Consider the following 27,690-nt stretch of genomic DNA (forward strand, 5'->3'; position numbering starts at 1 on the left):
TTCAAGCTCAGCCTGGATGTGTCCCTGGGGAGCCTGCTCTAGTTGCTGCCTGCAGGGGGGTTGGACAGGATGCCCTTGGAGGGTCCCTTCCAACCCATTTCAGGATGTGAAACAGCACAGGGAGGAAAAGCAGACTGAGAATCTTCAGTTCAAAGGAGAGGATTTACAGCTGAGGCTATCCTAGCAAATGTAAACCATTCCAGTTAACACAGCTGAGGTTTCACAGAGGTTCCTGCCTGTTGTAGCATGCCAGCTGTAACCCAGGCACAGAGTTTATGGCCTGATAGTCTGGGCTGGGTTGGTTGGTTTTCAGCCCAGTTGGTTAACTCACATGTCAAAGGAAGTTTTGGTTACTTGTTTGCTGTTATGTTTTCCTGCTGGCTGCACCAGCAGATCTTCCCAGGGCCTGCTGAGCACTGACTAGGCAGATGGGTAGTTTGCCCTCTGGAAGGACAAAGCTCTCCTGAAGGAGAGCTTCTCCTAACTAAACAGGACTCAAAGACTCTGAGGTCCAGAGGGACTGTGGGTGCCTCCTCCCTGGAGATGAAATAGGATAGGATAGGGTAGGGTAGGGTAGGGTAGGGTAGGGTAGGGTAGGGTAGGGTAGGGTAGGAGTGGAATGGAATGGAATGGAATGGAATGGAATGGAATGGAATGGAATGGAATGGAATGGAATGGAATGGAATGGAATGGGTTGGAGGAGAGGAGGATTTTCCTCTTGCTTTGAGCTCTGGTCAAGTAAAACTGCCTTTCCTTGCCTGGGTAAGGATGCCAAGGGTTAGCCTCAACTTCAGCAGCTGAGCAGTGGGGTGGTCATCGGCGTGGCCCTTCCTGCTTCTCACCTTCTTTAAGTGTCCCTGCTAACAGCAGAGAGTGAAGCCTGGATTCCTGAGCTTCCCAGTGCCAGCTGTGGCTGGTGCCAGTGTCCCTGCCTGCAGTCTCTTTCAGTGGAGCAGGAGCATCAGGACAGCAGCAGCCACTACTCAGATGACCCTTGGAGGATAACGGAGGAGCAGAGAGATTACTACGTCAACCAGTTCAAGTCCCTGCAGCCTGACCTCAGCTCCTTCATTTCAGGTGAGCTTTCCCAAGCGCCATGGGTGGCCAGTGTAGGGACCAGGCAGGCAGGTCAGAAATGCTGAGTAGACAAATGAACTCTTTGTTTAATCTCTGGAGGGAGCTTTTAAGGAAGTTGGTTGTGTTTACCTTCTGGGGGCTGAAGATGTGCAGGGCAGTGTGGGGAGGAGGCAGCCAGGCTCTGCTCAGGGATGGCCAAGCACAGCACAAGAGGCACTGGGTGGCAGCTGGAGCAGAGGAGGTGCCAGGGGAAGAGGAGGAAAAGCTTTTTGGCTGTGAGGGTGTGAGAGGGCTGGAGCAGGCTGCCCAGAGAGGTTGTGGAGTCTCCTTGTGTGGAGGCATTGCAAAGCCAGCTGGCTGTGTTGCTGTGTGAGCTGCCCTGGGTGCTCCTGCTGTGGCAGGGGCCTTGGCCTGGCTGCTCTCTGGAGCTCCCTTCCAACCCCCACAGTTCTGTGATTCTGGGGTTGGTGATGCTAGTTCCAGTCACCAGTACTGAAGCATGTTTTCCTTTATTTATTTTTCCCATATGGAGGGAATGGGGAAATGAGGTCAACAGCTCTGTCTGCCTTTGTTGTTCAGCAAGAGACAAATGAGCTGACAGCTGTACCAGCATCCAGTTAATCAGAGAATCATTAAGGCTGGGGAAGACCTTGTAAGATCATCAAATCCAGCCATAACCCAATTCTCATGCTCACTAAACCATGTCCTGGAGCACCACAGCTGCAGCTTCCTGAGCACCTCCAGCCATGGGGACTCCACCACCTCCCTGGGCAGCCTGTTCCAACCCCTCACCACTCTCTTCACTCATGGAGTTTTCCCTCATGCCCAACCTAACCCTCCCCTGGCACAGCTTCACCTCATTGCCTCTCCTCCTGTCCCTGGGTGCTTGGGAGAAGAGACCAACCCCAGCCTCACTCCAGCCTCCTTTCAGGGAGCTGCAGAGAGCAATAAGCTCTGCCCTCAGCCTTCTCTTCTCCACACTGAATCCCCCCAGCTCCCTCAGCTGCTCCTTGTATGATGCCCCCAATCCCCTCCCCAGCCTGGTTGCTCTTCTCTGGACACTCTCCAGCCCCTCAATGTCTTTCTTGTGCTGTGGCACCCAGAACTGAACTCAGTGCTCAAGCTGTGGCCTCCCCAGGGCTGAGTAGCACTGCCGTGCTCCTGCTGCCCACACTGGTTGCCCTTAGCCTTCTTGGCCACCCAGGCACACTGCTGGCTCATGTTCCTCCTCCTGTCTGCCAGCATTCCTCAGATCCTTTGCCACTGCTTTCCAACCACTCTGCTCTGAGCCCGGTGCGCTGCTTGGGGTTGCTGTGAGCGAAGTGAAGGGCCTGGCCCTTGGTCTTGTGTCTCAGTGTCCTCTCAGATGTGCTTCTGGCCCAGCAGGCCTGGCCAGTGGTCAGTCATTGGAGGATTCATTTCCAACAGGTTTTCTTTCCCAACAGGTTCAGTGGCAAAGAATTTCTTCACGAAATCCAAGCTGCCCATCCCAGAGCTTTCTCACATCTGGTGAGTAGTGCTGGGGCCCTCTAGCCAGGCTGGGTTGTTGGCTGGGCTTCTTTGGTTTTAAGAGATGCTTAATTCAAGAGTTGCTTCACTGTGCAAAGTGCCTTCAGTTCCAACCCTTGCTCTTCCCTCCAGAGTGCCTTTCAGGCCCGAGCAGCGGGGTGCTCACTGATCTCCCTGGCACAGTTGTTTCCTGGAGGGGTGTGCTGGGGGGAGGTTTGAACAGGGCTAGGAGTGAGAGCTGCTCTTCAGTACATTGCAGGGAGCATCATTAGCTCAACCAACTGGCTGTTATCCATGACACGAGGGAGGAGCACCTCTGCAATGGTTTAGATGTGTTGCTGGTTTCATGTCTCTGGCTGGGTTGTGCCAGAAGAGGCCTAATTAAGCCTTAATTATTTTGGAGAGCACAAGTGCATAATTCATCAGTGCTCTCCTAATGAACCAGCAGACTTGGGTTTAATGAGCTTATTCAGAAACCATTGCAGGTGAAAGTGACCATGAGGAAATGTGACAAAGGCTCCTGTTCTGTGCACATGGTGCTGTGTGATTGAGCCTCACTCTGGCATCTTGGCCAGCAGGAGCAAAGAGCATTAAACACTGACCAGAAATGCTGAGGCAGGCTTTATTTTGTACCTGCTTATTATGGAGGGAGAGGAGAACAAAAAGCTTACAAGGGCCTGAAAGTCTCTCAGGGGTCAAAGAGTATGTCTGGAACCTCTTCAGAGTGGGTTGTCAGTTGGGAAAGTGATAATCATAGAGTGAGAGAATCATAGAATGGGTTGGGTCAGAAGGGAGCTCCAAAGCTCCTCCAGTCCAACCCCCTGCACTCAGCAGGGACATCCTCCACCACAGCAGCTTGCTCACAGCCTTCTCCAGCCTCACCTTCAACAGCTCCAGCCATGGAGCCTCAGCTCCCTCCCTGGGCAACCTGGTGCAGTCTTGCAGCAGCCTCCTGGGGCAGAACTTGTTCCTCACAGCCAATCTCCATCTGCTCTGCTCTCCTTTCAAACCCTTGCCCCTGGTGCTGTCCCTGCAGGCCTTTGGGCACAGTCCCTCTGCAGCCTTCTTGGAGCCCCTTCAGGTGCTGGCAGGCTGCTCTGAGATCTGCCTGGAGCCTTCCAAACCAAACCAAAAGTGCTTGCATCCACTGCAAACTGAATTTTGTCCTTGGTAGTAGTGGTTGTGGGTTTCATATTAAAATATAGATGGAATCAGAGAGACATAGAAGGGTTTGGGTTGGGAGGAACCTCCAAAGGTCATACTGTGTGCTATGATAGACAACAATATATGGACTTCACTAAAAGAGAAGGCAACCAACTCAGTATCCTAGAATCTGTAGTATCCACTGGCTTGAGAGCAGCCCTGAAGGAAAGGCCTTGGGGGTGCTGGGGGAGGAGAAGCTCAACAGGAGCCAGCAGTGAGCACTTGCAGCCCAGAGAGCCAAGCAGAGCCTGGGCTGCAGCAAGAGAAGTGTGGCCAGCAGGGCCAGGGAGGGGATTCTGCCCCTCTGCTCCACTCTGCTGAGACCACAGCTGCAGCTCTGTGTCCAGGTCTGGAGCCTCTGTGCCAGGAAGGATCTGGAGGTGCTGGAAGGTGTCCAGAGAAGGGCCACGAGGATGAGCAGAGGGCTGGAGCTGCTCTGCTGTGAGGACAGACTGAGGGAGTTGGGGTTGTGCAGTGTGGAGAGGAGAAGGATCCCAGGAGACCTTCTTGTGGCCTTCCAGGATGTGAAGGGAGCTCCAAGAAAGCTGGGGAGGGACTTTTGAGGGTGTCAGGGAGTGATAGGACTGGGGGGGATGGAGCAAAAGTAGAAGTGGGGAGATTGAGCTTGGATGTGAGGAAGAAGTTGTTGGCCATGAGGGTGGTGAGAGCCTGGCAGAGGTTGCCCAGGGAGATGGTGGAAGCCTCCTGCCTGGAGGTTTTTGCAGCCAGGCTGGCTGTGGCTGTGAGCAACCTGCTGTAGTGTGAGGTGTCCCTGGCCATGGCAGGGGGGTTGGGACTGGATGAGCCTTGAGGTCCCTTCCAGCCCTGACAGTTCTGTGAATCACAGAGCTGTAATGGCCTCGCCTGGAAGGGGCCTCCGAAGGTCGTAGTGGGAAATGAACTTGGCTCATGTTCCTCAAGAGAAATGCAGATGCTAGGATCAACTGCAGATGTCTGGTGTTGAAATATCCCTTCCTGGAGTCGTGCTGCTGCCTCCCTCACTGTGCACACCTCTGTTGCCTGAGCTGATGCCTTGGGGGACCCTCTTCCTGTCGTGCCTGCAGGGAGCTGAGCGACGTGGACTGCGACGGGGCCCTGACACTGCCAGAGTTCTGTGCTGCTTTCCACCTGGTGGTTGCCAGGAAGAATGGTTACCAGCTGCCAGAGAGGCTGCCAGAGACGCTGCTGCCTGAGTACCTGCAAGCAGGTAATGGCCCCGAGGCAGGCTGGGCTCCTGTAGCCACCTCAGCAGCCCATCCTGCCTGCAGGAGAGGTTTCATGTCCAGTCCTGCAGCAGGATGTGCTGAGTGCTGTGCCATGGCTCTTAACAATGTCTGTAAATCTCTAGGGGGTGGGGGTCAGGAGGCAGTTGCCAGGCTCTGCTTGGTAGTGCCCAGTGCCAGGACAAGGAGCAGCAGGGAGAAGCTGGAGCCCAGGAGGCGCCACCTGAAGAGGAGGAGACACTTGTGTATGGTGAGGGGGCTGGAGCCCTGGAGCAGGCTGCCCAGAGAGGTTGTGGAGTCTCCTTGTGTGAAGGCATTGCAAAGCCACTTGGATGGTCCTGGGTGTTTGCTTCTCTTGCCCTGGGTGCTTCTGCTCTGGCAGGGGGCTTGGACTGGATGCTCTCTGGAGGTCTCTTCCAACCCCTCACATCCTGTGATTCTGTGATAGTTAACTACCATGAGCCAGCAGTGCCCAGGTGGCCAAGGAGGCCAAGGGCATCCTGGCTTAGAGCAGAAGCAGGGAGGGCAGCAGGGACAGGAGGTGACCATCCCCCTGTGCTCAGCACTGCTGAGTGCTGTGTTCAGCTCTGGGCTCCTCACTGCAGAGAGGACACTGAGGGGCTGGAGCCTGTCCAGAGAAGGGCAACGAGGCTGGAGAAAGACCTGGAGCCCCTGGGCTAGAGGAGGGGCTGAGGGAGCTGGGGGTGTTCAGGCTGGAGAAGAGGAGGCTGAGGGAGACCTCATTGCTCTCTACAGCTCCCTGAAGGGAGGTTGGAGTGAGGAGGGGGCGGCCTCTGCTCCTGGGTGCCAAGAGACAGGAGCAGAGGAGATGGTTCCAAGCTGCACCAGGGGAGGTTCAGGCTGGGTGTTAGGAAATATTTCTTCCCTGGAAGGGCTCTCAACCATTGGAGTGCTCTGCCCAGGGCAGTGCTGGAGTCACCATCCCTGGGGGTGTTGCAGCAGTGTGTGGAGCTGGTGCTTAGGGACACGGTTTGGTGCTGGGTGAAGGGTTGGACTGGATGAGCTTGGAGCTCTGTGATAGTTTGGGATAATTCAGCAAGGTTTACAAGGCTCTTTTGATTATTTTTTTCCCCCCTCAGGTGTCTTGTCTTTTGAGAGTGTGTTGAAAAGCCTGGATGAGGCACTCAGTGCCATGGTCTGGTTGATTGGATAGGGCTGGGTGATAGGTTGGACTGGATGATCTTGGAGGTCTCTCCCAACCTGGTTGATTCTGTTCTATGATTAAAATGCTGCTGGGCTGCTGTGGAATCTACTGTGCTCACAGATGCTGTTAGATGCAGTTGCTGCCTGTTTCAAAGGCTGAAGGCTTCTGTAACTCCACTTCAGGTAACCCCTAGGTCCTCCTGTCAGTAATTGCAGCAGTGGGGAGGGGATTACAGCAGTTGGTGCAGCACCAGGATGAATCAGGTCAAACTCTTAAGACACCTCAGTAACAATGTGCAGGGAGAAGCCTCCCCTGCCCTATCTTCCCCTCCCTTAGGTCCCTTTTAATTAGAAATGAACTTTGGAACCCTTCCTGCTCCAGCTCAAAACTGTGCCTGGCTTTCTAGGGCAAGGAGGATTAATCCCAGCTGGTAGTAACAGTGCTGAGGGGTAGTGTTTTAAGACCTAATCAAATCTCCACTCAATTTGATGGCACAGAGTCTATTAAATAAAGACAGGAAAAAATGAGCCAAATCAAGCTCCAGGTAGGAAAATAAAGTGCTCAGCCTGGATCAGGTTGGGGAAGTCACTCCTGGTGGAGTCATCCTCCCTACAAGCCACTGGCTTCATATAATCTACTGGCTTCCTATCCAAAGTGAGAGCTCCTGCAAGAGCTGCACTTTCCAAGGCCTCAGCACTTTTAGTCTCTCTAACTACCTTCTCTGACCATAATTACAACCTCTCTTTTCCCTCCAGCACCACCAGCTTGTCCACTGCTCTCCCCCTGTTCTCAGGAAGAGTTAGCTTCTGAGTGCCTCCATGCAGGAGCTTCTTGGTGTGTCTTCACAATAAGCCTTTAGGGGTAAACCTGCAATGGAAGTAAGGAGTTCTAGGAGTAGGGAATTAGGATGTCAGTGAGAGAAGGAGCATGGGAAGCTGTGGTCTTTCCATGGGAGTCCTCTACTGGGTTTCCCCTCCCCTCCCATTTGTCCCATTCACAATGGGGCTTTCACCATCTTCCTAGAATCATGTAATGGTTTGAGTCAGAAGGGAGCTCCAAAGGGCATCCAGTCCAACCCCCTGCACCCAGCAGGGACATCCTCCACCACAGCAGCTTGCTCACAGCCTTCTCCAGCCTCACCTTCAACAGCTCCAGCCATGGAGACTCAGCTCCCTCCCTGGGCAACCTATTGCAGTGTTGCAGCAGCCTCCTGGGGCAGAACTTGTTCCTCACAGCCAATCTCCATCTGCTCTGCTCTCCTTTCAAACCATTGCCCCTGGTACTGTCCCTGCAGGCCTTTGGGCACAGTCCCTCTGCAGCCTTCTTGGAGCCCCTTCAGGTCCTGGCAGGCTGCTGTGAGGTCTGCCTGGAGCCTTCTCTTCTGCAGGCTGAACACCCCCAGCTCCCTCAGCTTGTCCTCACAGCAGAGGTTCTCCAGCCTTGGAGCATCTTCATGGCCTCCTCTCAACTCTCTCCATCAGGTCCATGTCCTTCCTGTGCTGAGGGCTCCAGAGCTGGCCCCAGCCCTGCAGCTGAGGTCTCCCCAGAGCAGAGCAGAGGGGCAGGATCCTCTCTCTCCAGCTCTGGCCACACTGCTTTGGATGCAGCCCAGGCTGCCCTTGGCCTTCTGTGCTGCCAGTGCCCATTGCTGCCTCCTGCTCAGCTTCTCCCCCACCAGCACCCCCAGGTCTATTTCCTCAGAGCTTCTCTCAAAGGTCCCAACTATCTCTACCCCAGAGGTGATCCCTATGCCCCTCTAATGGGATACCAGGTAGGATTATTTTCCCTGTGATGTTTGTCATCCATGGCTTTGAGCCCAAGTTCTGCTCTGTAGAAGTGAAAGGCGAAATGATGCTGGAGTTGGTTTTTCAGCAGCATGTATTGACCACAGCCTTGGCACATCTCTGTCCTGATGGTTTGGTTTGGTTTCTTCTCTCTTTGCAGCTTCCTTGAAGCCCATCCATGACTGCACACTGTTTGATTCCTACTCTGAGGCGTTGCCAGGGGCTCAGCAGAGTCGGGACTTCAGCCGTGCAGAGGTGAGAAGGAGCAAGCAGGGGCTTTGCCATGAGGAGTGCAGAGGTATGGGACAGCTTCAGCCTGGCACTGCCACAGGTGGCACCAGAGTTGTGAGTCTCTGAGAAGAGCCTGGAGAAGAGGAGGCTCAGGGGAGACCTTCTTGCTCTCTCCAACTCCCTGAAGGGAGGTTGTAGCCACCAGAACAAGAGGACACAGTCTCAAGCTGTGCCAGGGGAGGTTTAGGCTGGAGGTGAGGAAGAAGTTCTTTGCAGAGGGAGTTGTTAGCCATTGGAATGTGCTGCCCAGGGAGATGGTGGAGTCACCATCCCTGGAGGTGTTCAGGAGGGGATTGGATGTGGCACTTGGTGCCATGGTTTAGTCATGAGGTCTGTGGTGACAGGTTGGACTTAATGATCTTTGAGGTCTTTTCCAACCTTATTGATTCTATGATTTCTATGACTTTAGGAGTCTCCAAGCTTCCCATTAAGCCATCTCCCAGCAGTTTGTTCAGAGTTTGGAAGGGGCTGATAGGCTCATGAAAGGCCTGGAGCACAGGAGCCATGGGGAGGGGCTGAGGGAGCTGGGAGTGTTCAGGCTGGAGGAGAGGAAGCTGAGGGAGACCTCATTGCTCTCTACAGCTCTCTGAAGGGAGGTTGGAGTCAGGAGGGGACAGCCTCTGCTCCTTGGTGGCAAGGGACAGGAGCAGAGGAAATGGTTCCAAGCTGCACCAGGGGAGGTTCAGGCTGGGTGTTAGGAAATATTTCTTCCCTGGAAGGGCTCTCAACCATTGGAATGTTCTGTCCAGGGCAGTGCTGGAGTCACCATCCCTGGGGGTGTTGTAGCAGTGTGTGGAGCTGGTACTTAGGGACATGGTTTGGTGCTGACCCTGCAGTGCTGTGTCAAAGGTTGGCCTGGATGGTCCTCTCTGCTGCTCTGTCTGACAAAGCAAACTGTGGTGCAGGATAGGATATCCCCTTCCTTTGTGCTGAGCTGTGCCCTTCAGTGTTTGACTGGAAACATGAGCTGGATCCATAAATAAACAAATCTCCTTTCTTTAAGAAGACATCAGCTGAAGAGGCTCCTGCTAGCTCTGCCCTGTTACAAGATGGAAAGAAAGATGACAAACAAGGTATGCAAAGAAATCCATCACCTCTGGGGGTTTATTTTCCATGATGGGTTAAGCCTTGTGGCTCTGGTGATGCTGCACATTTGCTGCCAGAAGCTGTGGTGTGGTTCACTTCTCAGCTGGTTGTGTGATGCTGTGCATTTAGAGAGACAGCTCCCTGAGAGCAGCTGAGATTCAGGCAAAACAGTCTCTGAGTTGGCCTCCAAATGGCCTCTGCCAGATGTGAATAATCACAGATTCAGGCAATGCTGCAAAGGATCTCAGAGCTCATCTCCTCCAACCTCCCCACCATGGGCAGGGACACCTCTCAACCAGACTGGGCTGCACATGGCCTCTTCCAGCCTGGCCTTTGCAAAGGCCTTGGAGAGACAGGACAAGAAGGAATGTAAATCCTCCCCCAAAAAAGTCATACTGTGAATGAAAAGTAGCATCCTGATTGGCAAGGGACCCTTTGGGCTGTCCCCACTACTTAACAAAGGTCAGGAAGTTCAACAAGGCCAAGGACAAGGTCATACACCTGGGTCAGGGCAATCCCAAGCACAAATCCAGGCTGGGTGAGGGGTGGCTGAGAGCAGCCTGGAGGAGAAGGCCTTGGGGGTGTCAGTTGGTGACAAACTCCCCAGGAGGCAGCAGTGGTCCCTGGCAGCCCAGCAGGCAGCTGTGTGCTGAGCTGCATCCAGAGCAGGGAGAGCAGCAGCACAGGGAGGGGATTCTGCCCCTCTGCTCTGCTCAGACCCCACCTGCAGCACTGCCTCCAGTTCTGGGGCCCCCAGCAGAAGAGGGACCTGGAGCTGCTGGAGAAGGTCCAGAGGAGGCCACAAAGGTGATGAGAGGGCTGCAGAACCTCTGCTGTGGGGACAGGCTGAGACAGTTGGGGCTGTTGAGCCTGGAGAAGAGAAGGCTCCAGGGAGACCTCAGAGCAGCCTTCCAGTACCTGAAGGGGGCTACAAGAAAGCCAGGAAGGGACTTTTGGCAAGGGATGGGAGTGATAGGATGAGAGGGAATGGATTGGAGCTTGAGGAGGGCAGATTGAGGCTGCTCTCAAACTCCCAAATACTCAAACCCTGAGGCAACCTGGGCATAAACCTTCCTGTTCTTGACTGTCATGCTTTTAGAGACTTACTTTTTGAGTGCCTAAGTGTTCTGAGGGTGTTTGGTTCCTTTCCAAGCATGTTTGGCATTCTGAATTGTTCTAACCCTGGCCTAAATGCTCCTTTTCCTCAGAGCTGATAACCTGCAGAATTTACCTTCAGATACCTGAAGTAACTCTCATGGTTTGCATTTTTGTCCCCTTTCAGCTCTTCAAGGAAGTGCTGCTCTCAAAACCATACCAAAGGAATTTCAGCACTTGACCATGAAAACAGGTAAAAAAAATCCAACCCAATAATTCTGCTGCTCCCGTCAGAACTCTGCTAAAATAGTTTTCTCCCTCAGTAGGCCCCAAATGAGTGGCATTGGGTTGATTCTTTCACATGCTTTTGCTCCCATACCATTGCACTACTGAAATTATGTTTTATCTCATCATGACTGTATCATGGAATCACAGAATGGGTTGGGTTGGAAGGGAGCCCCAAAGCTCATCCAGCCCAACCCCCTGCACTCAGCAGGGACATCCTCCACCAGAGCAGGCTGCTCACAGCCTTCTCCAGCCTCACCTTGACCATCTCAGAATCACAGAATCACCAACATTGGAAGAGACCTCAAGGATCATCAAGTCCAACCTGTCACCCAACACCTCATAACAAAACCATGGCACCAAGTGCCATGTCCAGTCCTCTGTTGAACACCTCCAGAGATGGTGACTCCACCACCTCCCTGGGCAGCACATTCCAATGGCTAACAACTCTCTGGGAAGAACTTTCTCCTCACCTCCAGCCTAAACCTCCCCTGGCACAGCTTGAGGCTTGGAGAGAAGGCTCCAGGCAGACCTCACAGCAGCCTGCCAGGACCTGAAAGGGCTCCAAGAAGGCTGCAGAGGGACTGTGCCCAAAGGCCTGCAGGGACAGCACCAGGGGCAATGGTTTGAAAGGAGAGCAGAGCAGATGGAGATTGGCTGTGAGGGACAAGTTCTGCCCCAGGAGGCTGCTGCAACACTGCAACAGGTTGCCCAGGGAGGGAGCTGAGGAGCAGGGAAGTCACTGTGCCCTGTACACTGCACTGGTTAGGCCACACCTTGAGTCCTGTGTCCAGTTCTGGGCTCCTCAGTTTAGGAAAGATGTTGAGCTGCTGGAAGGTGTCCAGAGAAGGGCAAGAAAGCTGGGGAGGGTCTGGAGCACAGCCCTGTGAGGAGAGGCTGAGGGAGCTGGGGTTGCTTAGCCTGGAGAAGAGGAGGCTCAGGGGAGACCTTCTTGCTGTCTGCAACTCCCTGAAGGGAGGTTGTAGCCAGGTGGGGGTTGGTCTCTTCTGCCAGGCAGCCAGCACCAGAACAAGAGGACACAGTCTCAAGCTGTGCCAGGGGAGGTTTAGGCTGGAGGTGAGGAGAAAGTTCTTCACTGAGAGAGTCATTAGTCATTGGGATGTGCTGCCCTGGGAGGTGGTGGAGTCACCACCCCTGGAGGTGTTCAAGAGGGGATTGGATGTGGCACTTGGTGCCGTGGTCTGGTCATGAGGTCTGTGCTGATAGGTTGGACTTGATGATCTCTGAGGTCTCTTCCATCCTTAGCGATAGTGTGATACTGTAGCTCCTGCTCTGTGTTCTGGAGGATCTGGCAGTCCCAGGTCTGTGCTGTCTAGTAGTTATATCTGGTTTGGAAGCAGACATAAATGCAGGAACCTAGAAACTCTCAGATTTACTTCTTTCTTTCTCTTTTTCCCCGCTGCCCTAACCTGTTTGCTTTACTGATTACCAGAAGAATGGGCAAAGTACCAGGATTCATTTCAGGTCTGCACTGGGATCCTTGATGTTGCTGCGGTGCCTTGAGGATATCTCAGTGGACTGAACTGCAAAGCCATCACACAGAGATGCTTTCTCAAACATCTCTGATGTTAGTAAGGAGAGGAACAAAAAAAGGCACAAAAAAACCTGCTATAAACCAAGGCACAGCCTCAAGGAGCTACTCAGACCAGAGAACTCAGCTCTGTTATTTTCCTGCTGCATGTGGCAGGATATTTGGATGTTTGGCATGCAGAAAAGAAGCCAATGTTTATGTTGATAGAAATGGGTTTGATCAAAACTTAGCCTGTAAAGCTTTCTCTCTCCCCTTGACTCTGCTCTGCTCAGACCTCACCTCCAATCCTGCCTCCAGCTCTGGGATCCCCAGCAGGAGAAGGACACAGAGCTGCTGGAGGGAGGCCAGAGGAGGCCACAAAGGGCTGGAGCAGCTCTGCTGTGAGCACAGGCTGAGGGAGCTGGGGGTGTGCAGCCTGCAGAAGAGACGGCTCCAGGGGCACCTCAGAGCTGCCTGCCAGGAGCTGAAGGCATCCTGCAGGAAGGCTGCAGAGAGACTTTTGCTGAGGGGGTCTGGAGCCAGGCCAAGGGGGAATGGTTTGGAGCTGAGGCAGAGCAGGGTGAGAGTGGAGCTGAGGCAGAAGTTGTTGAGTGTGAGGGTGGTGAGAGTCTGGCCCAGGCTGCCCAGGGAGGCTGTACCTGGGGGTGTTGAAGGCCAGGCTGGATCAAGCCATGCTTTGTCACAACAGCAGGCAGGAGTGCAGCTCTCAGACCTAGGGCTTATCCTGCCTTCTGGTGGCCAAATGCAAAGGTGAAGCTCCCTGCTTCTACCTGTGGGCTTTGCAGGCCTCAGGACATTCACAGACAACTGAAACCAAAAGGGAAGGAGAAGTGAGAATGCGTCCTCACTGCTCACATGAGATCAGCAGCCTCTCACATCCTCCTGTGTGATGAGCTCTGACTCTGCAGCTAAGGGCTTTTGTTTCAAGGATGATATTTAAGCAGTTCTCTTTTCTTCTGTTCCAGCTGCTCAGGAATCTAATGCACTCAGAGCCAGACCACGCTCCAGGTACTGCTTTTCCTTTCTCTTCCAGGGGAAGACTTAAGTTCCTCTGGTGTTGGACACAAGGTGTAACAACTGCTGCTTTGGGTTTTGAGGGGGGTTGGGATGGTTTTGGTGTTTTTACTTGGTGTTTTACTGGGATCAGACAGATTGACCAGGAGGGATCTGTCAGCACTGAACCCTGCAGAAACACTGCTCTAGGGCCCTCTGGTCTCTGGTGATAAGGGGCTTGGAACTTTTGCCTGCCTGCCTTGCCAGGGTGGTGACTGCTTCTAGCCCAGCCCAGGAGTGTTGTGGTGGAGTGGTGGGGACCAGAGGGAGCACTCTCAGCTGTTGTGTGCTGTGGAAGCCTTCAGAGTGGTTGCATGTGGAGGGAGCCCCTGCGCTAGCAATAGTAGCTCAGCTCTCAGCTGTGGGGGGAGTGAATCTTTTCACTGCTGTGTTCATACCTGACTGCAGCTGATTGAACTGTGGTGGAAGGAGCTATGGGCTTAGACTCTGGTGCACTGGAAGTGACACTTGCTGAATCTGAATGCTTGGGAAGAGGGATCTGTGCTAGAAAACACTGTGTAGAAATGGATTACATGTTGAGCCTGGCAGTGCAGAACCCTGGTGTAGAACCATATCAGGCACTCACCTTCAAAGCTGGCTTTTTTGGTGCTAGCTAGGGGACATCAGAGAAGTGCTGGAGAGAGTGGATGGCAGAGCCCCCAAGCTGCTGCAGGCAGTGGAAGATCTCCCCGTGAGGCCAGGCTGAGGCAGCTGGGGCTTGGAGCTTGGAGCAGAGGAGCCTGAGGGCTGCCCTCAGTGCTGGGGCTGAAGATGTGCAGGGCAGTGTGGGGAGGAGGCAGCCAGGCTCTGCTGAGGGATGTGCAAGGACAGCCCAAGGGGCACTGGGTGTCAGCTGGAGCAGAGGAGGTGCCAGGGGAAGAGGGGGGAAAGCTTTTGGGCTGTGAGGGTGTGAGAGGGCTGGAGCAGGCTGCCCAGAGAGGTTGTGGAGTCTCCTTGTGTGGAGGCATTGCAAAGCCAGCTGGCTGTGTTGCTGTCTGAGCTGCCCTGGGTGCTCCTGCTCTGGCAGGGGGCTTGGCCTGGCTGCTCTCTGCAGCTTCTTTCCAACTCCTCACACTGTCTCAGGGCTCTGTGTTGTCACTGCTGTGGTTTTTGCCCAAGAGCTGCTGCCTTGTCACTCATTCTGGTGAGGTCACTTACAATAAGGACATGGCACTGAAAACTCTACCAAGACAAACAGCTCAGCATCAGCAGAGGTTCTGTGTCACGTGGATTTTGAAGCAATTATGGCCTTTTTAGACAGTCCCTCTGCAGCCTTCCTGTATCCCACTTCAGCTCCTGGCAGGCAGCTCTGAGGTGCCCCTGGAGCCTTCTCTTCTGCAGGCTGAACACCCCCAGCTCCCTCAGCCTGCCCTGGTAGCAGAGGTGCTCCATGCTCAGCCCTGTGTTTGCCCAGGTTTGGGCACTTTGGAGCCATTCAGTTTTTCTGGATTTTGTGGAATTTGGTGACTTTGCTCTGGGAAAAAAAATATAACAATCAAATCTTCCTCTTAACAGTCAGAATGTTCTACAGTACCAAATGTGCACTTGTGAGAGAGGGCTTGAAGCCACACCTGTATAAACACTGCCCTTGCAGTTGGGAAAGGCAGCAGCAGCTGTAAGGAGCCAGGGGGGAATTTGACTCAGATTAATTCAGAGTACTTGCTCCAGTTCCTCTGTTCAGGTTGGATAAGAAAGGCTGAGGTTGTGACATATGAGGCCTTAAAAACTCCCAGCCCTGGGAGCATGGCTTGTTCCTTTCTCCACAGGGCCCTCTGCTGCCAAATCAATCTCTCTTTTTATGAGGGGAGAGTTCAGTAGTCATCAGGGCAGGGAGTTGCCCCTCTCACCCTGCCTCCTGGTCACTGTATTTGTAGCTGCTGTGCCCTGTGGTCGTTTGAGGTGAATTTCTCAGCTAAAATGTTCTCTGCTTTTTGTCCTCTCTGCTTTCCCTTAGGTCCTACTCCAGCACATCCCTAGAAGATGCCATGAAGAAGGGAGAGGAGCCCCCAACTCCGCCCCCAAGGCCACAGAAATCACATTCCAGAGCTTCCTCTCTGGATCTGAATAAAATATTTCAGCAAAACACCCAAGGTAAGGCTTGCTTGCTTGCTGCCCCTTCTTCTCAGAGCCTTTAGGTTGAGCTGCATACTTGGCAGCTTGCTCTTGGCAGGGTGTGCAGCTGCCTGCCTCTGCTCCGGGCAGTCACACCCTGCAGCACAGGAGAAGCTGCACTGCCTTGCAGTTGCACATCTCTCCCCTCAGTTGCAGTTGCTGTAATTAAGGTGATCATAACCTTCTCTGGCACTATTAGGGCTGAACATATAGCAGTCTGTCATCACTGCCTGGCTGGAGTTGCTCTGCCTCTTTGGGTTGTTCTCATCAGGAGCTGCAATAGATTTGGGATCTTTGGTGATGTTTATGTTGTGCTCATTCACAGAGTCCCAGAGTGTGAGGGGCTGGAAGGGAGCTGCAGAGAGCAGCCAGGCCAAGCCCCCTGCCACAGCAGGAGCACCCAGGGCAGCTCCCACAGCAACACAGCCAGCTGCCTTTGCAATGCCTCCACACAAGGAGACTCCACAACCTCTCTGGGCAGCCTGCTCCAGCCCTCTCACACCCTCACAGCCCAAAAGCTTTCCCCCCTCTTCTCCTGGCACCTCCTCTGCTTCAGCTGCCACCCAGTGCCCCTTGGGCTCTCCTTGCACATCCCTCAGCAGAGCCTGGCTGCCTCCTCCCCACACTGCCCTGCACAGCTTCAGCCCCAGCACTGAGGGCAGCCCTCAGGCTCCTCTGTTCCAAGCTCCAAGCCCCAGCTGCCTCAGCCTGGCCTCACAGGGAGATCTTCCACTGCCTGCAGCAGCTTGGTGGCTTTGTGCTGGAGTCTCTCCAGCAGTTCCTTGCAAGTTCAGAAGCAGGAAGCAAACTCTTCACTTTTAAACTGGAAGCAAATGAAATTCCTCACGTGCAGAGCTTTTTTTGATGTTAAACTCTTCCATATGCCTTGGGGGCAAGGAGAAACCATTCTCTGAGTAAAAAGCAAGGGTGGTTTCTTTTGACAGGGGTGCATGGTGAGGGGAGGGAAAGAAAATGTTGGAGAGCAGCTGTGAAGAGTGAGCTGAAAGCTGTCTGCAGCAGGTTAGTGTCTGAGTGGTCCCTGCCTGGCACAGTGAGTGGTGGATGGAGAGGGGAGCTGCTTGCTCAGGGCAGCAGTGCCCCAGTGCCATAGCACTCCCCTTGACCCAGGCCAGGCCTTCCTGCAGTGCACACCAATCATCTGAGCCAAGGACTGGCTTTAACCTGGTGGTGGTTGTGCTTCAGAAGACAGCCAGGGTTTGTCTGTGGCCAGGAATGTTTGAACTGGGCTCTCTGATGTGGTGGTTGGAGCAGAAAAGAACAGAATTTCACTTCATACTTGTATGGGACTTGGGGTTTTTTGTGCACACAGCAGAGAGGATTCAGGAGGCCTGCTGTGTGTGCTGAAACCTGAGAGGAGTCCCTTTTGGTTCTGTTCTCTTTTTTGACTCAGAGAAGCAATTCCTGACTGCCACTGCAGCTCCTCTTTTTGCCTTCAGATTTTAGGTCTAGAATATTCTGATCCAGCTTTGCCAGAGAAAAGCAGCAGCTGTTCTTTGGCAGGGTAGGTGGAGCAGGGGGTTGGAACTGGATGGTCTTTAAGGTCCCTTCCAACCCAAACCACTCTGTGGATTTTGCTTTCATTATATAGCTAAATAAAACTCCAAAGAGAGCCAAGTGCACATTTTCTGAGGCAGCAAATCCTCTCTGAATTCAGACTGAAAGTAGAACTGGAAGGAAAGAGGCTTGGATTTAATTTGCTCTTGGAACACAAATGAAAGAAGAATTTAAATCCTACCCCCCAAAAAAATCATCCTGTGAATGAAAAGTAGCATCCTGATTGGCAAGGGACCCTTTGGGATGTCCCCACTACTTAACTAAGGTCAGGAGGTTCAACAAGGCCAAGAGCAAGGTCATACACCTGGGTCAGGCAATCCCAAGCACAGATCCAGGCTGGGTGAGCAGTGGCTTGAGAGCAGCCTGGAGGAGAAGGCCTTGGGGGTGTCAGGTGGTGACAAACTCCCCAGGAGCCAGCAGTGGTCCCTGGCAGCCCAGCAGGCAGCTGTGTGCTGAGCTGCATCCAGAGCAGGGAGAGCAGCAGCACAGGGAGGGGATTCTGCCCCTCTGCTCTGCTCAGACCCCACCTGCAGCACTGCCTCCAGTTCTGGGGCCCCCAGCAGAAGTGGGACCTGGAGCTGCTGGAGAGGGTCCAGAGGAGGCCACAAAGGTGATGAGAGGGCTGCAGAACCTCTGCTGTGGGGACAGGCTGAGAGAGTTGGGGTTGTTGAGCCTGGAGAAGAGAAGGCTGCAGGGAGACCTCAGCAGCCTTCCAGTACCTGAAGGGGCCTCCAAGAAAGCTGCCAGGAGCTGGGAGTGATAGGATGAGAGGGAATGGATTGAAGCTTGAGGAGGGCAGATTGAGACTGGAGAGGAGGAAGAAATTCTTCCCAGTGAGGCTGGGGAGACTCTGGCACAGGTTGCCCAGGGAGGCTGTGGCTGCCTCCTCCCTGGAGGTGTTCAGCACCAGGCTGGATGAGGCCTTGAGCAAGCTGGGCTGGTGAGAGGTGTCCCTGCCTATGGCAGGGTGCTTGGAACTGGATGATCTTTGGGGTCCCTTCCAACCCAAACCCTTCTGTCAGCCTCTGTATTAAAAAGTATTTCCCACTCAGTCTCGCTTCTGAATGGCAGAACTTGTAGTGAGGAGCTCTGCTGAGCAGAGGCTGCTGGCTTAGCAAAGGGAATTTGCTGTGCTGAAACAACAGAGGGGTTGCAAGCAGTGGAGTTTGGTGTTGCTATGGAAGCAGATTGAGTAGCTCTGCACAGTTCATCCACAGAGCCATTTACCTTCCTGCACATGAATTTTTGCCTGCAAGTTTTCAGCACTGATTTGCCTCTAAAGCTCCTCTCCTGCTGTGGCTGTGCCTGCTGTGAGGAGCTCATGGAATGCTGGCACCACTTCACAGAATCACAGAATCACCAAGGTTGGAAGAGACCTCAGAGATCATCAAGTCCAACCTGTCACCACAGACCTCATGACTAAACCATGGCACCAAGTGCCACATCCAATCCTCTCTTGAACACCTCCAGGGATGGTGACTCCACCACCTCCCTGGGCAGCACATTCCAACAGCTAACAACTCTCTCTGTGAAGAACTTTCTCCTCACCTCCAGCCTAAACCTCCCCTGGCACAGCTTGAGACTGTGTCCTCTTGTTCTGGTGCTGGGTGCCTGGCAGAAGAGACCAACCCCCACCTGGCTACAACCTCCCTTCAGGTAGTTGTAGGCAACAATAAGGTCTCCCCTGAGCCTCCCTGTCTGCTTGTTAGCAAACTCTTACTGTAACCTGGGTTGGCTCCTTCCAGGCTGCTGGCTTCAGCCAGCCATGTAGGGCTGATGTTCTGGGACTTTTCTCCCTTTTAAAAGGTCTTAAGCACCACACTTGGCACAGGGCAGTCCCAGGTAGCATTTCATCCAAGGGCAGTGTTTTGTGCCAGGGATGATGTTCCCCTCACTGCAGACAGGTCTGGAAGCTCTGCTTGGCTCTGCTGGGATAGTTATGGCTGCCAAATAAGGGAACATCTCCTCTGCTCCAAATATAGTGCCCACAGAACAGGAGCAAGGGAAGAGCTTTGCTGCTGTGCATCAGCGTGGCCACAAGGGATGTGTGGAGCAGGGCAGCCTGAGTGCCATCACAGGGCACACACAAGACAGCCAGGAGGGGTCAGGTCCACTCACAAGGGTTTGTGAAAGCAGGTCCTGCCTGACTGATCTGATCTCCTTCCACAACCAAGTGGGGGAAGGGCTGTGGCCATTGTCTGTAAGTACTTGCTGCCACAACAACCCCAGGCAGTGCTCCAGGCTGGGGTCAGAGTGGCTGAGAGCAGCCAGGCAGAGAGGGACCTGGGGGTAATGGTTGAGAGTAGGCTGAACATGAGGCAGCAGTGTGCCCAGGGGGCCAAGAAGGCCAAGGGCATCCTGGCCTGCATCAGGAAGAGTGTGACCAGCAGGAGCAGGGAAGTCATTGTGCCCTGTGCTCAGCACTGCTGAGGCCACACCTTGAGTTCATGTGCTCCAAGCTCCCCACCATGGGCAGGGACACTTCTCAGCTGGACTCAGCTGCTCAAGGCCTTCAGAGATGCCCTGCAAGAGCCAGACCTGCCAGCTTGCAAATCCAGGTGGTACAGCTGCCCATGCCTGAGCTGGCAGGCTCAGGTGAAGCCTGGTGGCTGTTAGCCTTCTGGAGGCTAGCAAGTGTGAGTGGCACTGGGCTGTGGTGACTTGTGTCCAGTTCTGGGCCCCTCAATTGAAGAAGGACACTGAGGTACTTAACATGTCCAGAGAAGGGCAACAAAGCTGGGGAGGGGTCTGGAGCACAGCCCTGTGAGGAGAGGCTGAGGGAGCTGGGGTTGCTTAGCCTGGAGAAGAGGAGGCTCAGGGGAGATCTTCTTGCTCTCTCCAACTCCCTGAAGGGAGGTTGTAGCCAGGAGGGGGTTGGTCTCTTCTCCCAGGCACCCAGCCCCAGAACAAGAGGACACAGTCTTGAGCTGTGCCAGGGGAGGTTTAGGCTGGAGGTGAGGAGAAAGTTCTTCCCAGGCAGAGATTGGCCATTGGAATGTGCTGCCCAGGGAGGTGGTGGAGTCCCCATCCCTGGAGGTGTTCAAGAGGGGATTGGATGTGGCACTTGGTGCCATGGTTTAGTAGTCATGAGGTGCTGGGTGACAGGTTGGACTTGGTGATCTCTGAGGTCTTTTCCAACCTTATTGATTCTATGATTTTATGACTCCTCTAAAGCCCCAAGTCTCCTGGCACTTGCCTCACAACATCCCCAAGGGATGGCACTTTGGGATTTGGTTCAGTGGCTGTGGTGGTGCTAAGCTAATGCCTGCACTCAGTGATCTTACAGGTCTTTTCCAGCCACAAAGGTCATGTGAAAAATCATTTCTGTGTAAAAGGGTCACATTTAAAAACAAACAAAAGGCAAAACACAAACCCCAACCCAAGGCCTCAACCCCCTCTCCAAAGCCCTGCCTCCTCAGCTCTCCAAATGCAAGATCTATGGAGTCAGCATTAAAGAAACTGAGTGCTTCCCCCCTCTGCATTTGACCTACTTTCCTCTTTTTAATCCTGCAAATTCTGACTTAAGCTACACATGAAATATTTATTCCTCAGCTTCCTGCTGTGGCAGAGCCTCTGTGGCCTGTTGGTGAAGGGAGATGAAGCTGATGGCAGCACAAGTGGAAAACAAAAGTCAGTTGGCTTTTCTGAGGACTCAGGACTGGGCAAGAAACCTCCCCCTGCAACAGGGCAATAAAAGGCTCTGACAGGTGCTGAATGCTCCTGTGGCCTTCTCTGGTGTCACTGCCCTAAGAGGACAGCAGCAGCAGCAGCTACCCACAGGATTTTATGTGGATCAGCAGGAGGCTTGTACCTGGGAGACAGCTGGGAAGATGGCATCACTCTGTTGGCTCTGGGAGTGAGCAAATACAGGGGCAGGTCTGTCTCCAAGGTGCAAGCAAGAGCCCAGCCCCACGTTGAGGACTGAGCTGTTGAAGAGCAGCACAGTGGAAATGGACCTGGGGGTGCTGGTGGGCAGGAGGATGCCCCTGAGCCAGCAATGTGCCCTGGTGGCCAAGAAGGCCAAGGGCATCCTGGGCTGCATTAGAAGGGCTGTGGTCAGGAGGTCAGAGAGGTTCTCCTGCCCCTCTGCTCTGCCCTGGGGAGGTCACAGCTGGAATCTTGTGTCCAGATCTGGGCCCCTCAGGTCAAGAAGGAGCTGAGGGAAGTGCTGGAGAGAGTCAATGGCAGAGGCCCCAGGCTGCTGCAGGCAGTGGAAGATCTCCCTGTGAGGCCAGGCTGAGGCAGCTGGGGCTTGGAGCTTGGAGCAGAGGAGCCTGAGGGCTGCCCTCAGTGCTGGGGCTGAAGATGTGCAGGGCAGTGTGGGGAGGAGTCAGCCAGGCTCTGCTGAGGGATGTGCAAGGCCAGCCCAAGGGGCACTGGGTGTCAGCTGGAGCAGAGGAGGTGCCAGGGGAAGAGGAGGGAAAGTTTTTGGCTGTGAGGGTGTGAGAGGGCTGGAGCAGGCTGCCCAGAGAGGTTGTGGAGTCTCCTTGTGTGGAGGCATTGCAAAGCCAGCTGGCTGTGTTGCTGTGTGAGCTGCCCTGGGTGCTCCTGCTGTGGCAGGGGGCTTGGCCTGGCTGCTCTCTGCAGCTCCCTTCCAGCCCCTGGCATTGTGTGACTCAGTGAAATGCCTCCCAACAGCAATACCATACAAATACTAAACACAAAGCCAAAGAAACAGATTTCCTTCTGGTTCAGTTGGATGCCTGTGCCATGAATTCCATGGCAGATGTCTTTGTGCAGGCTTCAGTCCCTGCCATCCAGTGTTGGATCTGGGGTGGGCATTGGTGCCTGCATCAGATGCTAAAGCATCACTGCTGCAGTGTGCAGTGATGTTACTGGCAAAGAGCAGTCTCAAGGGCAGGAAAGTCTTGTTCCTGGGATCTTCAACTGGAGCTAGATTGCATTCTCTGCAGCTTTTTGTAGCTGACTGGCTTCCACCTCTGCTTTTTGTCATGACACTGTGGGGGCTTTGCAGCAATTGAGTCACTGCTCATGAAGACCTCTCAAACAAGCCTTTGCTCAGTGAAGATCACATTTGCTTTCTCTTCAGAAGATGCTGAATGCTGCCTCTTCCCCAGGAGTTACGCTGGAGCTTAACCCAGCTGTTGTTGGGGCTGACTGTGGGTTTGCTGGGTTGGTGTTGTTGATCTTCTTCCTCTTCTCTCCCTGCTCAGCTGTGAGGTCTGGCTGGCTGCCTCCACCACCACCTGCACTGCCCCCTCGACCTTCAGTCTCTCAGGTATGCACCAAAGGTTCAGCATCTCGCTTTGTGGTCTCCTCCTGTTTGTGTTCCTGCTGCGGTGGTTGGCACAAGCTGGCTTGCCCGTGGCAGATGTGCTTCCTTCCAAGTTAATCTGAGCCTGCAGCTTGCTCTGCCTCCTCCACACAGCTCCTTCTCCATTGCCCTGCCTAGCCAGGGGTTGCAGTGTCTAGTTCCATCCTAATCCCAAACCCCAGAGAGGTTGTGGAGTCACCTTCTCTGGAGACTTTCATGACCCATCTAGATGTGTTCCTGTGTGACCTGGGCTGGATTCTCTGCTCCTGCTCTGGCAGGGGGCTTGGACTGGATGATCTTCAGAGGTCCCTTCCAACCCCTCACCTCCTGTGATCTGTGATCCATCTCTTTGTAGTGGAGCTGGCATGCACCCACTGGGCAAAGCTGTGCATGTGAGGCTAGGAAGGCTGGGAGGAGCTCCAAGCCTGAAGGGCAGGGATGGTGCTTGATGCCTGCTGTGTACTCCTCAGGCTCCAAAAGCTCAGAGGGCATCTGCTGAGGGAGCCACAGCATCTGAGAGGCTGTTTCACCTGTGAGACTCACACAGATCACAGGAGGTGAGGGGTTGGAAGGGCCCTCTGAAGATCAGCCAGTCCAACCCCCCTGCCAGAGCAGGAGCAGAGAGTGCAGCACAACAGGAGGCTGTGCCAGTTGGGGAATGAGGTTTCCAGCCATTAGTGGTGTGCTTTTGGGATGAGTTTTTGTTTGGTTTGGGGCTTTTTTGTTGTTGTTGTTTGGGGTTTGGGTTTTTTCTAGAGCATCACACAACCACAGCACAAAGCAAATTGGCTGCATCATTTAGATCTTCATCCAGAGACTGCTTCATGTTTTAGGAAGTGAGAGGATCAACATCATCCTCTTTTGATGGTGTGGGCTCTGAGGAGCCTTAGGCAGCAGTGGGCTTCAGATATTACTCTTCAAGGTGAAGTGTAGAGTAGAAAACAAGTCCCTAGGGGAGCTAGTGGCCCAGTACAAACAAAAATTGCTTAGAACACCTTCCCTGGGAAATCCCAGTATGAACCAGTATGGACCAGTTGACCCCCAAGTTTCCACTTAGGCATCCCCTCCCAGTTCCTCCCAATGCCCCCCAAATCCCTTCCCAGTTCCTCCCAGTCCCTCCCAGTATCCCTAAATCCCCTCCCAGTCCCTCCCTCAGGAGGACTGACATGAAGAGGTGGCTCTAAAACTTCTGTGTGGACCCAGGGCTGTACATAAAGTCTGTGTTGCCTTGGAGGTGACAGACTCAGGAGGAAGGGAGGAGGAGGTATTGAGCTGCTTTGCAGTGTCACAGATTTCAGACAGGGAGCAGCTTTAGGTGCTCATGAATAAAACTCTGCTGGACCCAATAGAATAGAATGGAATAGGATAGGGGAGAGGAGAGGAGAGGTTCGGAGAGGAGAGGTTCGGAGAGGAGAAGAGAGGTTCGGAGAGGTTCGGAGAGGAGAGGTTCAGAGAGGAGAGGTTCGGAGAGGAGAGGTTCAGAGAGGTTCGGTTCGGAGAGGTTCGGAGAGGAGAGGAGAGGAAAGGTTCAGAGAGGAGAGGTTCGGAGAAGAGAGGTTCGGAGAGGAGAGGAAAGGTTCAGAGAGGAGAGGAGAGGAGAGGTTCAGAGAGGAGAGGAGAGGTTCGGAGAGGAGAGGAGAGGTTCAGAGAGGAGAGGTTCGGAGAGGTTCAGAGTGGTTCGGTTCGGAGAGGAGAGGAGAGGAGAGGAATTAACCAGGTTGGAAGAGACCTTGGAGATCATCAAGTCCAACCTATCACCCAACACCATCTGATCAACTAAACCATGGCACCAAGCACCCCATCCAGTCTCCTCCTAAACACCTCCAGGGATGGCGACTCCACCACCTCCCTGGGCAGCACATTCCAATGGCCAATCTCTCTGTCTGTGAAGAGATTCTTCCTAACATCCAGCCGGAACCTCCCCTGGTGCATCTTAGCCTGCTCCACCTCACTTGAACACTGCCTTCCCCCATGACTCTCTCAGAGCCTGTGAAAACTGCCAGCATGGAAGCAGTGGGCAAAGCAGGTTCCCAGCAGCCCCAGAAAGAAAAGCCCAGCACAGAGCAGTGTGAATTTACAAAACCAACAGACTCTGGGAAAAGAGAGCAGGCCCAGCAGACTCCCCAGCCAAGATACACAAGGTCTGCTTCCAGCCCCACTGTTTTCAGATCCCCTTGTACAGCACAGGCAGGGCTGCAGCTCTGCCTTCATTAGCAGACAGGAAGATACCAAAATAGAGCCATTTAAATAAAGCAGTGTTGATCTAATTGGGCAATGCTGCAGTGAGGGAGATGATGTTGGATAAGAGCCTAAAGCTGTATTTGCTCTTCAGTGTTCACCCCTAATTCCTATTAGCATAAATATGTTACTAAACCTCCCACAGCAAGCAGCTGTGGTGAATTACTTCTGTAGGCTTAAAAGCCAACAGTAATAAGATATTATTCTCTTTTCTGGTTAAAAGAGTAACAGCAGAGGCTTCTGTGAGAGATGCAGACAGGTTTGGGTCAGGAACTGGCTGGAGGCTGAGCCCAGAGAGTGGTGGTGAATGGTGCCACATCCAGCTGGCAGCCAGGCACCAGTGGTGTCCCCCAGGGATCAGTGCTGGGCCCCAGCCTCTTCAGTATCTTTATTGATGATCTGGAGGAGGGCATTGAGTCCATCAGCAGTAAGTTTGCAGATGACAGCAAGCTGGGGGCAGGAGTTGATCTGTTAGAGGGCAGGAGAGCTCTGCAGAGGGACCTCTGCAGAGGCTGGACAGATGGGCAGAGTCCAAGGGCAGGAGATTGAACACATCCAAGTGCCAGGTTCTGCACATTGGCCACAACAACCCCAGGCAGTGCTCCAGGCTGGGGTCAGAGTGGCTGAGAGCAGCCAGGCGGAAAGGGACCTGGGGGTATTGGTTGAGAGTAGGCTGAACATGAGGCAGCAGTGTGCCCAGGTGGCCAAGAAGGCCAAGGGCCTCCTGGCCTGCATCAGGAAGAGTGTGGTCAGCAGGAGCAGGGAAGTCATTGTGCCCTGTGCTCAGCACTGCTGAGGCCACACCTTGAGTCCTGTGTCCAGTTCTGGGCCCCTCAGTTTAGGAAGGATGTTGAGCTGCTGGAAGGTGTCCAGAGAAGGGCAACAAAGCTGGGGAGGGGTCTGGAGCACAGCCCTGTGAGGAGAGGCTGAGGGAGCTGGGGTTGCTTAGCCTGGAGAAGAGGAGGCTCAGGGGAGACCTTCTTGCTGTCTGCAACTCCCTGAAGGGAGGTTGTAGCCAGGTGGGGGTTGGTCTCTTCTGCCAGGCACCCAGCACCAGAACAAGAGGACACAGTCTCAAGCTGCCAACATCTTTGGGACTCGAACATCTCTGGTGTGAAGCAAGACTTAGTGCCCTGTTCAGTCTGGAGAAGAGAAGGCTGAGAGGGGATCTGATCAATGTCTATCAATAGTTGAGGGGTGGGGGTCAGGGTGCAGGTGCCAGGCTCTGCTTGATGGTGCCCAGTGCCAGGACAAGGAGCAGCAGGGAGAAGCTGGAGCCCAGGAGGCGCCACCTGAAGAGGAGGAGACACTTGTGTATGGTGAGGGTGCTGGAGCCCTGGAGCAGAGAGGTTGTGGAGTCTCCTTCCAAAGCCAGCTGGCTGTGTTGCTGTGTGAGCTGCCCTGGGTGCTCCTGCTTTGGCAGGGGGCTTGGCCTGGCTGCTCTCTGGAGCTCCCTTCCAACCCCTGACACTCTGTGACTCTGCAAAGCAGAGAGATACATGGAGGATAAGGTTGGGTTTGCTCACCTCTGTTAAAAGGTTGTGTGGAGAATATCCTGAGGCAGCTGCTGTGCTGCCTGGCTGTGTACAATGAGGTGAGGAATTCCAAGGGCTGTAGAAAAGCAGCCAAGGCAACAAGTGAAGCTTTTCCTTTTGGCAGCCACCCACTGGATATGAAACCAAGGGACTACTTCTCTACCTTGCATTTATAACCTCTGGGCAAGGGGAGGATGACTTTTGGGGGTTGTTGTTTTTGATCTTCATGGTTTTGGCTGCAGAATATCTTCTGTTGTGTCATCAGTGCAGTAGGTGCTGAAGAAGCCTGGAACTGAAACAAAGCTGAAATTCTTCTGTGAGATGAAAGATTTTTGCCATCTGCCACCTTAATATGATGCAAGTGGATTATCTTCCTCTCAGGAAAATGATCCAGCAGTTCTGCAAGGGCCAGGCCAAATAACTGATGCTTTTAAGAAGTGGTGGGAAGCAGCACAGCTGACATTGAATTTTGGGGGAGCAGCTGAGGATGGCTGCTCCTGTGAAGAGGTGTGTGGCAGAGTGGGAGAAGGGCAAGTGTGCCTTAATGAAGATGTCTGGTGATGATCTTTTTCATTTAGCCCCCCATCTCTCAGCAAAACAACAACCAAACCCCACTGAGGATCCTGTGCCTGTGTCTCATACCCCTTTGTGGCTGAGCTTAATCTGGTTTTGTGGAAGTGGGGCACTAAACCAGATTGTTAATGCTTCCATCTGTGCCCTGCCCTTCCCCTGAGAAGGGGCTGAGCCTGGCAGCAGACACAGAATTGTGGGGGTTGGAAGGGGCCTCAAGGATCATCCAGTCAGCATGGCTTCACCAAGGGCAAATCCTGCCTGACCAACCTGGTGGCCTTCTCTGAACAGGTGACGACATTAATAGCTGAGGGGTGAGCAACTGATGTCGTTTACCTGGAGCTGAGCAAAGCCTTCGACACTGTCCTGCACCACATCCTGGTCTCCAAGCTGGTGACACATGGGTTTGATGGGTGGACCACTAGATGGATAAGGAACTGGCTTGATGGCCAAAGAGTGGCTGTCCATGGGTCCATGTCCCAGTGGAAGCCAGGGATAAGCAGAGTCCCTCAGGGATCAGTTCTGGGACCAGGCTTGTTCAACATCTTTGTGGGAACCTTAAGCATATTTAGCAGCCTACTTTTTCTTCCTGGAGCACTGTGTCCAGGTCTGGAGCCTCTGTGCTAGGAAGGATCTGGAGGTGCTGGAAGGTGCCCAGAGAAGGGCCATGAGGATGAGCAGAGGGCTGGAGCTGCTCTGCTGTGAGGACAGACTGAGGGAGTTGGGGTTGTGCAGTCTGGAGAGAAGAAGGCTCCCAGGAGACCTTCTTGTGGCCTTCCAGGATCTGAAGGGGGCTCCCAGAAAGCTGGGGAGGGACTTTTGAGGGGGTCAGGGAGTGATAGGACTAGGGGGGATGGAGCAAAAGTAGAAGTGGGGAGATTGAGCTTGGATGTGAGGAAGAAGTTGTTGGCCATGAGGGTGGTGAGAGGCTGGCAGAGGTTGCCCAGGGAGGTGGTGGAAGCCTCCTGCCTGGAGGTGTTTGCAGCCAGGCTGGCTGTGGCTGTGAGCAACCTGCTGTAGTGTGAGGTGTCCCTGGCCATGGCAGGGGGGTTGGAACTGGCT

At 53.8% G+C, this 27,690-nt stretch overlaps 1 protein-coding gene across 2 annotated transcripts in view; it reads left to right on the forward strand.

Moving 5' to 3' along the window:
• REPS2 (RALBP1 associated Eps domain containing 2) overlaps positions 1–27,690 on the forward strand; it is an 84,132-nt gene that overhangs the window by 40,771 nt on the left and 15,671 nt on the right. Inside the window, exons 6-14 of one of the 2 annotated variants that reach the window (XM_068169172.1) lie at positions 939–1,077; positions 2,523–2,586; positions 4,854–4,996; positions 8,122–8,216; positions 9,256–9,325; positions 10,621–10,686; positions 13,236–13,278; positions 15,278–15,414; positions 22,185–22,249. In XM_068169172.1, coding sequence (XP_068025273.1) covers positions 939–1,077; positions 2,523–2,586; positions 4,854–4,996; positions 8,122–8,216; positions 9,256–9,325; positions 10,621–10,686; positions 13,236–13,278; positions 15,278–15,414; positions 22,185–22,249 — 822 coding nt within the window. The remainder of the gene's footprint in view (positions 1–938; positions 1,078–2,522; positions 2,587–4,853; positions 4,997–8,121; positions 8,217–9,255; positions 9,326–10,620; positions 10,687–13,235; positions 13,279–15,277; positions 15,415–22,184; positions 22,250–27,690) is intronic. The other variant, XM_068169173.1, reaches the window with a different exon arrangement.

Source organism: Melanerpes formicivorus, unplaced genomic scaffold (genome assembly GCF_026170545.1).
Source record: "Melanerpes formicivorus ecotype bairdi unplaced genomic scaffold, bMelFor1.0.p_v2 SCAF_166, whole genome shotgun sequence".
Taxonomy (NCBI): Eukaryota; Metazoa; Chordata; class Aves; order Piciformes; family Picidae; genus Melanerpes; species Melanerpes formicivorus.